General features: G+C 36.7%; 1 protein-coding gene across 1 annotated transcript; it reads left to right on the top strand.

The window, feature by feature from the left end:
• The first annotated feature begins 1,237 nt into the window (after positions 1 to 1,237).
• LOC108326507 (uncharacterized) lies at positions 1,238 to 10,409 on the top strand. The gene is made up of 7 exons (XM_017560055.2): positions 1,238 to 1,626; positions 2,461 to 3,096; positions 3,885 to 3,973; positions 6,310 to 6,409; positions 7,688 to 7,942; positions 9,120 to 9,280; positions 9,849 to 10,409. Exons 1-7 carry the CDS (start codon positions 1,477 to 1,479, stop codon positions 10,144 to 10,146), a joined length of 1,689 nt encoding a protein of 562 aa, XP_017415544.1. The 5' UTR covers positions 1,238 to 1,476; the 3' UTR covers positions 10,147 to 10,409.
• Positions 10,410 to 10,461: the final 52 nt, after the last annotated feature.

Here is a 10,461-nt window from a genome sequence, read left to right on the forward strand (position 1 = left end):
TGAATGTGGATAAAGCTAAGCTGGCAGTTCATCTTGATATTCCGTGATTACTCGTTTCTCAAGTAGAGAAGGGTAAGTCATGTGTGGAATGACAGGAGGTCCTAGTCCTTATGGTTAATTTGGACAGATAGGATTAACCTTAGGTGACAGCTGTTGAGGGTATCCCAGTTACTACATCACCCGGGTGCACGAACGTCGTAGCTACACATAATTCATACAGTCCGGACAGTCAGAGTCTAGTATTAGGCTTTGCATGAAAGAGTTAATGATTTATCTTGTTTAGTTGATTGTGTGAAATATATGTTGATACTTGAATTAAATTATATAAGCTTACCCTATTTCCTGTCTTGTCATGTATTCCCGTTCGTTCGTCCTTGTCATTGCAATGATCACCCTGTGGGTAGGAGCAGAAGGAGAAGAGTTGCTGGAAGAAACATTGGAAGAGACGGACGTGAAAGTCGAACCTTAGGACGCTAGGTCAGTTGTTGGCCTACTCTTTTGTAGGAGCGTTCGGTCATTTGTTTAATTTTTGAATTGACCGTTTGACATAGGAAGTGTTGTAAACCGTTCGTTCTATATTTATATATTTGTACAGTTTTATTCCCTTTTATTTTTGTAAGATCGTTCGGCCATAACCATACGTCCTATCTTTTATAAGAACTGATCAGAAGTATTATGAATGTGATGTTTCTATTATATGGTTTTACACTGTATTCTTGGGATGTTACAATAAATATATATATATATATATATATATTATTTATAAAATTTATAAGAGTATAATAAAAACAAATGTGGATATACCCTGGATCCCAATTCTGTTTCTTTGCAGGTTTCAATAAACTTGATTTTCTAATTTTTATATTTTGACGTGATTTTCATCCTCTCCACTACTTGTAATGAAAACAAATATAATACAAATTTTATATATTTAAACATTTAATTATTAAAACCAAAGTTGAACAAAACACATTTTCCTTCGATAAACAACAAGCTAACATATTTATTTATTATTAGATTTTTGAAAATATGTAAACAAAGACAAATAAAATTATAAAAGTATTTTTTGTTTTAGAAAATGATAAAGATCACTTAGAAATTTAATAAGATGAGAAAAAAAATTATAAATAAGTGTAAACTTGTTTTATACTATTATCCAATCAGAGATTTTCATTTATAATATATTTACTATTTTTTATAAAAAATATTTAAAAGTCATATAATCCTTTGTCATGTTCCTGCAGTGAAATAATTTTAAGATGTAGGGTTTTTGCCTTTAAACCCTAATGAGATTACATTGATTTACAGATCAATTTAGTAGTTGAACCCATACTTGTTTTTCACACAGTGTTGGTTCAATTTGAACATGCCCCAAAATCAAAGGCGCATGTGAAAGGCTATATTAATCGAGGAATCCATAGATAAACGCCGCCGTAACCGCACCACACCTACCCTTCTTCTCCACTGGTAGTAACAATGGTGAAGGGTGAAGATGCTGTGCTTCGAAAGAAGAACAAAAAGCTTCGAAAGAAGAACAATAGCAGCTCTGCCTCAGTCTCTGCCAAGGTCGCCGCCGTTATCGCCGCCAAGAAGCGCCGCAAGGCCGGCAAACGTCGCATGTGCCAGGTACACATCCTACAACTTCTTTCTCTTCTCTAAAATGTTTATATATTTAACTTTTGATTTGGGGGTTTAGTTTCGTATTTTTTGTTTGATCTGTTCATTTGCTTTGTGTCATTCTCATTAGAAAAATATCTTTTTTCCCTCTCTTTATTTCCGCTGCCGTGTTTACATTTTCCTCATTTTTGGTTATTCTCTTTTGAACTGTCTGGTTTTATATGATTGCAATGCTTTCCTTGGTTGTGGTTATGTGCTCTATGGAAACATGACGACTATGGTTTTTGGTAGTTTTATTGGTTCAGTTTTAGTTTAACACATTTTGTGTTTAACAATAAGTTATGTTAGTGCGAGCACGTGGGCATTTGGTGTGTTATGGTTCCAAAAGTTTAAAATGTGGATGCATTCAAATTTCACTTGAGAACCAAAATCAGAATCTACATGCATGAGATACATGACATTGGCCATAATTCATGTTATGTCTGAGGGACCGTTTATGTATTAGTTAAAAATCTTACTTTGCAGAAGTTAAACTAGAAAACTTCTACAGATCAACTTATATATGAATAAGAAAATAATGATAATATACTGTAGATTGTACCCATACAGCCCCTCATCATCACCCACCATTTTTGGGGAGCAGAAGTACAATTATTTGTCAGTAACTGTCGGTGCACTGGTTGAAATTTTTTTATTCTACCCGATTCTAATGGACAACTTAGGATATTAGATTGGGCACGTAATATTGGCATTTAGAACTGTGAAGAATTGTATTTATTGTGATTTTTTCTTGACTTAAGTAAAATGAGATTTTGTAAACCTGATTTTTTCATGATATTAAAGGGGATGTGTTTTAGTCTACCTACGCCGGAGGATCCATTCAATGATCGAGGTGGGAAAGAGGAATTCCAAACAAAGGGTCCTAAAAAGAATACACATTTAAAATCAAAACCAATAGATGAGATGGTTCGTCTTAATGAGAAGAGTGCAGATGGAAAGAAAGGTGCAGTTCATGAGAGGAATATTGCACCGGAATTGCAAAGGAAAAAGGAGTTTGTCAAAGCCAACAATGATCTGGGTCAGAAACGTATCATTAACTCAGAAAGGAATAAATTTAAGGCGACTGAGATGGCTCATCATCCCAGCACCCAAAGGCATGATTGTGACATTTCAGAGTTCCCTTCTAAGTTTGTCTTCTGGTGTCTAAGTTCAATTGAAAACGCATTGCGACATGGTGATGCCTACACTGATGGAGAGGGTAATTCGTTCTTTCTGAATCCATGGGGATTAGAGTTTTTAAAGTGTTATTCTACTGGAAAAGATCTGATGGAGACCAGTGGGACCTCTGCTACAACTGAGCAAATTGCATGGACGGTTTCTAGTGCAGCTGATACGTTTAGCAGAAAAGAGAGAGAAGGCTTGTCCTTTGCTGGCCCTTTTCTTTTATTCCTTGTACCTTCTCAAGAAAAAGCTGTCCAGGTCAGTTAAATTTCCTCCGTGAGCTTAAATTTTCTTGCTGATCTTTTTGGTTTTTGCCCACCTTTGATAAAAATCATTACTTACACATACACATGACTAAGTTGTCTTCACTCCTTCCCCTTCTATTCTCAAAAGGAAATTGAGTTATGGGCCCCCTGATGTCAGTTTGTCTTTAAATTTGATATTATATTCTGGGTTGTTTAAATTTGGCGCTTGACCTTGTTTTCTGAGATTTTGGTTTTGATTCTTTTAAATTTAAGGTTATACATTGAGTGATATTGGACTTCAGTTTCCTATAAACAACTAAATTCTCTATAATGAAAATGGTTGATGCACTTGTTTGTTTAGTGATTTAGTCTGACTTGAGATTGAAACTGTAAAATATTTCTAGAGGTTCTGATATAAAAGTACATGGAAGATTAAGGTTCTGCCCTAGACACCTAGGTGCAGACCTAGGTATTATTATAGATACTACACATACAGACTAGCACACTACCCTTAAGTAGGCTTAATGATGATACAAAGGTGCAATTATTCTAACAGTCTGAATGTCACCAGTAGGACAGTTCATCACAGTTTACAATATGACCTTTTTGTTGTCTATTTAATAAAATTTCATGTTAATAAAAGTGAAGAGAGTTTCACTAATTTGCTTCCTGGCTTGGTCCTGGTGGGATAAAGGCCTTTGTTGTTGTTGTTGCTATTTTATTCATTTTCGGTTACTGTGGACCTTTACAAACTATTGATCTGGTTTTTACAAACCATTTTATTCACTAATTTATGCATAGGTTCGGACAGTTTGCAAGCCTTTGAAATCTGTTGGAATACATACAGTGAGTATTCATCCAGGTGCTTCATTAGATCATCAAATTCAAGGGTAATTGTTGAAACTTCTGTTTTCATTGCATAAAATATTGATGTGGGTATGATGAAAAGGCATGCTATACTTCGTAAATAGGGAAGTAAGTCATATTTGATTCAAGTTTTTAAGGCATGCTCCTCATTTATTCAAGTTTATTGGCAAGTGAGTCATATTTGATATTTTCTAAGATTTCTACAGTGTTTTCAGAATAACTTAACTACCCGCCTCCGGAACATGTGATTGACTCAATAACTTAACTACTTCTCTGATTTAAAAGAAGTTGTTAGAATTATTGGTTATTGTGTATGAGTTATGTGTGTATGAGTTGTGTTCAAGTGTGTTCCAACTAAGAGTGAGTTGGAAAGGAGTGTGGTTAGTTACTTTGTTTTCTATAAATGTAAGTGTAGAGGTGTTTAAGACCTCAAGTAATACATATTCCTGTAATCCATTTTAACATGGTATCAGAGCAGGTTCTCTGATCTCTTCTGGTGGTCTTTGCTGTCTGCTGGCGGTCGGCTGCCATGGCCGTCGGCAGCCCCTAAAAATTTCATAAGATCCATTTTCTCTTCTTAAATCTCAGCACCCAGAATCAAAGAGACCTAAAGTCTCCTGGGAACCCTAGAAAGACACTCCCTCCGTAACAGTCAGCTGTCGCGAGCCGCAACCCAATCGATTGCCCCTCTCCGTCGTCGCCAGCCACTGTCCGCCGCCAACCTCTGTCCGTCGCCGGCCACCGTCACAGTTTAGACGGGTGACCAGCGGATCTGGACCGTCTCTTCGAGCGACGGCCAACCACGTCAATTTCGGAAGCTACTTCTCCCTCACGCGCCGCCACGAGCATCAGATCTCTCCAATCTACGCCGACCACCGTCACGGTTTCGACCGGTGACCAGCGGATCTGGACCGTCTCCTCGAGCGACGGCCAACCTCGTCGGAGTCAAGACCAGACTCCTCTTCACACGCCTCCACGCGTCGCCTGTCTTCAGCTAGTCTCGCGTGCGTGTTTGTCACGCGCCGTCTTCTCGTCGGCCACTGTCACAGTTCCGACCGGTGTCCAATGGATCTGGACCGTCTCTTCAAGCGCGACCTAACCCTAGTGGTCGTCGTCTCGGTGTCGGCATCAAACCGCGCCGTTGCCGGTCGTCTCGCCGGACCTCCCTCTCTTTGTTCAGACCCTCCAAAGCAGCCATTGCTGCCATCTTTGTCGGTCTTCGTCTCTGCCGTTGATGGACCAGCGCCTAGTCCTACCTTTTTCCGCTTTCGTCATCCTCCAGCTCTGCCGTAGGGGGTTTCGCCTCTGTGTTGCTGTTCTTTCCTTTTTCTCACTATATTTGCTGCTTTGTCAATTTCTTAAGATTGCAAATCTTTTTGATCTTCGGACCAGCAATTGTGATACTTCCAATCTCAGTCAACAGTTTCACCGTTTCCGCCATGCCGTTCACACTGAGGGGGAGTATCGTTCCAAGACAACACTGCAAAGGAAATGTCAATCCACCATGGGTGTAGTCCCTGCAGTTTTGTAACTTTCAGCTACTACTGTTGATCCCATCACCCATCCTGCAAACCAAGTATGGCAGTTTAGCATGGGTGTAGTCCCAGTAGTTTTGTAGCTTTTACTACTGTTGATCCCATCACCCATCTATCATTGATGGGGATTTAGTGTAGTCCCTGCAGTTTTATAGCTTTCAGCCACTGCAGATCCCGTCACTCATCCATCATTGATGGGGATTCAGTCCTTGCAGTTTGTCATTGTCCACCGCAACTCTCCTTCATCCACTTTTGAAGTTGAAGTTTCACAAGCTGCTGTTAGTTCATTGACATGTGATAACCCATCTCTGTTTGCCTCACACTCTTGAAGACAAATCATCCAGTTCAAAACCGAGTTCAATTATTCCAAGCTTGATTCATACAATTTGTATGCTCCAACCTGAGGGGGAGTGTTAGAATTATTGGTTATTGTGTATGAGTTATGTGTGTATGAGTTGTGTTCAAGTGTGTTCCAACTAAGAGTGAGTTGGAAAGGAGTGTGGTTAGTTACTTTGTTTTCTATAAATGTAAGTGTAGAGATGTTTAAGACCTCAAGTAATACATATTCCTGTATACCATTTTAACAGAAGTCATTTGAATTACTGCAGTTCATCAAATTAATTAATTTAGTTTTAAAAGATCCTTTGATTTGCAAGTGACATTACATGGAGAAACATGTCTGGAATAAATAGACAGTTATAAGGAGATACAGGAAAAGATAATTGTTTGGACAAACAATGGGCGTATTCATGTACATAAGTTTTAATAGTTTTCTTAGCCTTTTATGGTATCTATCTCATTGTTATTTGTATCGTTTTCAACAGTATGAAAACTTGCGAGCCTGAGTTTCTTGTTTCTACTCCTGAGAGGCTTTTGGAGCTTGTTTCTGTGAAGGCAATTGATATTTCTGGTATTTCCATGCTGGTAAGTTTTCTTTCTAGTGTTCCATTTATGTAAGTTCACTTCTGTTAAACATTCTCACATGCAAGCTGAGAATGATAGATATCTATTCACCAGCTTGAGGGAGAGTGTTATTAGTAGGATATTAAGTGTACTACTAGAAGCTGCCAGAATCTCTTTTAAGCTGTTAAAAGATGCTAGAGATCTCTCAAAAATTATTACTATAGGGTTAGAGTTCTCGATATAAAAAGGCTGATGTACTGTTTCAAATTAATCAATTGAATAAAATCTTGTTTCTTTCATATTAATCCTTTCAAGTCGTTTGAACTATCCACAACAACTACACCTCCCTTACTTGTTTTGTCTAGTCCTCAAAACACACCCGTGCAAACACTCCAAATAGAACATTAAATCCACCAAATAGGCTCTGACTGACCCCACTTTGTTAGTTGTGCAAACTGAACAGTCAACCCTTCTAGCTCAAAACTCATGGACTCACTTCCGCCGCCAACCCATATGTCAAATGGGTAGTTTGCATCAAAGAAAACTTTTGATTGCTTCATAAGGAAGTGTAAAACCAGACTTATGGCCGAGGGGTTTCATTGGCAGTTTGATCATGTTACACTAAGGCATCTGCTCCTGCTATGAAATTCATGCGTGTCTCATACTTCATCTCCTGGCTCCAAAATGTTATTTTATTTTTAATCTGTGTTCTTTCATCTAGAGGATATATCTTTGTCTAGGATATATTGTTTTAATCAGAAGAAAGAATGGTGTTGAATCACTATAAATGTCACAATCCTAATCATGTTAGCACTACAACCTGTACCAATCATATACAACATTCTTTATCTGGGATATATTTCTGACCCATAAGGATCAATTATGTAGTTATCCTTTTACATTGGTATTGGATGTACTTATTGAGCATCATAAGACCTAGTGCCTCAATGCATGCTTTTTCTAATGATATAGTCCCACTCAGAGGGATTGGGAGAGATAATACATTGTAAATTGAGGAATGACTCTATCAGATCACCTATTACAGGGAAAGGATTGGGAGAAATAAATTTCCGCTGAATCAACATATTTTTATCTTTAAACAAATTGCTATATTTGATTGGTTGAAACATGTTTAATTTTACTCAAGTTATGTCCACACTTGTGCTTACTCATTATTGCTTTAGCAGAATTGATATATTCTACAAATAAAGTAATCCCTATAACGGGTACCTTTTTATCTCTTAATATAATTTATTTTATTTATCATGGGTTGATTAATTACTGTTTTCATATTAATAGGTAATCGATGGGCTTAATGCAATATGTAACGCTGGCCACGCTGATACATTAAAATCCATTAAGAAGTGTATTTCTGGCAATCCCCATATGGTGATTTTCAATGATTGCCTCAGCCACGTATCTGTCCCAGTGGTTCAGTATCTTCTGACTGGATCAATTTGTCGACTCTCTCTCAATAATTCAATTACCAGCCTAAGTTCATGTACTGTCCAGTCTGTTACAGTGTGTACATCAGAAGAAGATAAAGTTATTAAGGTAAGTTTATTGGTATGCTGCGGATTAGTGCTTAGTACCAGGGACTTTTTACATATGGAAATTTAACATTACGATGATATATAATATAACAATTTATATATTTTTGCAACTCCTCCATAGGATCAAATTATTTGGCTTAAAACAGGATATATTTTATCTTTCTATGAGGCTACAGTTGCTTTACCTGTTTAGTTTATCTATGCATCAGTGTTAACCTCATGGACTCCATTACACTATTTGTTACGTAATTATTACTCTGTTTTAATAATCTACAAGCCTAATTATAGTGTCCTTTCTAGATGTATAAACTTATCGTGAAGTAGTGTTTACTTATTACCGTGCCCATTCTTTTCTAGCCTGTTTGATTAAGAAATTCAGATTTATTTTCCTAAAATTATATCTTTAACTTAAAATGGTTACAAAGATAAAATATGATTAACATTTTATGCATCAGAGAAATTGGGAGCAGCACCTATTTTGGAGATGATAGAAACTTGTCTAATGTAGTTCAGTCATGTGAGAAGACCTCCACGAGTCCCAGTGAGAAAATGGATAGTCCAGTCGATAAAGATGGAAGCGCATAAAAACTTATAGAGAAACCACTAAAAGTCCTTGTTCTAAATGGATTTAGAGATAATTGGGTGTTCAATAGAACCCAATGGTATTTGATTCATATGCACAACTTCACCTAGTGGATAGGGATTGGTTATTTTGTAATTTCTAGAAATTACAGGATTAGTTCAACATGAATCTTGGCTTTGGTTTTTAAATGGTTAGGCTCTATTTGTTGGTTACTAAGCTTTTGGTTGTACTTGATAGGTTTAATACTATCTACCTGATGAAACTAAGAACCAGTTTTAAATGGATATAACTCCATTTGAAAAATTCCTTGTTATTTTGTTAAGCAACTCCAACTGGCATCTGTTCATTGTGTTTTATGTTCAAAATTGTCAAATAATAATATCTTTTTCAGTAACTTGCATCTTTTTTCACGCAATCAGATCTTCATATCTTCCATTTGTTAGTTTTATTTGTACAGATTTCTATTCCTATGTCTGGTTTTATTTAATTCCTACAGACATTAGGCTTTGAAATATTTTTGCATGTATTCAGTCATGCATTTGATAAGATGACAGTTTTAAAGCACTCATGATGCAATTATCTTTAATTCTTGCAGAGTGTGAAGGCTCTGGATCAATTTCAGAACAGCCGTACTCAGAATTCTAACATGCTATATATTTTAAGGAAAGATGTCAAGTGCCATAAATTGCTCAAGATTCTCAAATCCAAGGGTTGTTCCATTTGTCTTGATTCTGATTCAGCAAGTTTGGATGATAGGTAAACACCAAATACTTTTTTCCATATCTTGAGCACCCTTAATGCTAATGCTTCTATTTCTAGAAGACAGATTTGTTCTAATAGTTAACAATCCATGTGTTCAATAAGAATATTTGGTTCTTAATAAGATTCTTACTGAGTGCATGGGATGTATATGAAAGAATCTTGTTTAGCACTATAGTCTGAAACTAAAATCTATCCTTGGTTAACAAGGGTTAACATAGGATCTAGAGGGGAGAGAAGTTTCACTAGCGAGCCCAAGGTGACTGATGTATCCTAAACATTACAGAACAGGATAACTGGCAGCATGTGAATAATATAAAGGGTCCTAGCAAGGAGATATCTAAATGCTTATATAGGCAGGGTATATGAGGTTTTGGGTAGAGGAAGACAATTTTGGTGTAAAATTATTGGCCATTAGCATGGTTAAAGATCTGTGTTTTTTTTGGCATAACTGATTTTTTGTTTGATAGGATGAAGGAGAAGATTATTGGAAAAAGACTTTCCGGATATTCTTTTTATTCAACTTTCAATAGGAGCTTATTCATTTGAATTTTTTTTTATACAGTGTGGATTCAGACAAAAAAGAAGTGGTTTCTGCCATTGCTCTGGAGCATATCTCTACCACAGATATAGGGACATATGATGTAGTAATCCTACCTAGTTTTGTACCTTCCATTGACACTTATGTGCATATTTTAACTAACATGGCTCGACAAAGTGCCAAGGGTGTATTGTACAGTTTCTTAACTAAAGGAGATAGTGAACTTGCTTCAGCCCTCATTACAGTTCTTGAACAATGTGGTCAGGATGTCCCTCAGACCCTGTTGGATCTGCGTCATTCATCAAACATGGTTGAAAATTGAATGTAGAAGGTGTTTTGAACATCATTTTCTCATGTTCATTCTGTCTCTGTGGCTTGGGAGGTCAAACTTCAATTTCATCTACTTTTTTGGAATTTAGGCTCGAAGCTGAGTGGAAGAGGTGATAGGTGTCCTAAGTTTGGAATTAGGAAATCTTGCAGGACATGAAGAATCCTATTCAGAAAATTTTGCAATATTTTGCATGGTTGTTTTTAAAATGTATTTTTTATACTGTTGAATAATGGACAAAGAGTTAAGCTCGGTAATTGATGAGACTGAAACTAACATGACTTTATTATTATTATTATTAAAGATTGT

Source organism: Vigna angularis, chromosome 3 (genome assembly GCF_016808095.1).
Source record: "Vigna angularis cultivar LongXiaoDou No.4 chromosome 3, ASM1680809v1, whole genome shotgun sequence".
Classification (NCBI taxonomy): Eukaryota; Viridiplantae; Streptophyta; class Magnoliopsida; order Fabales; family Fabaceae; genus Vigna; species Vigna angularis.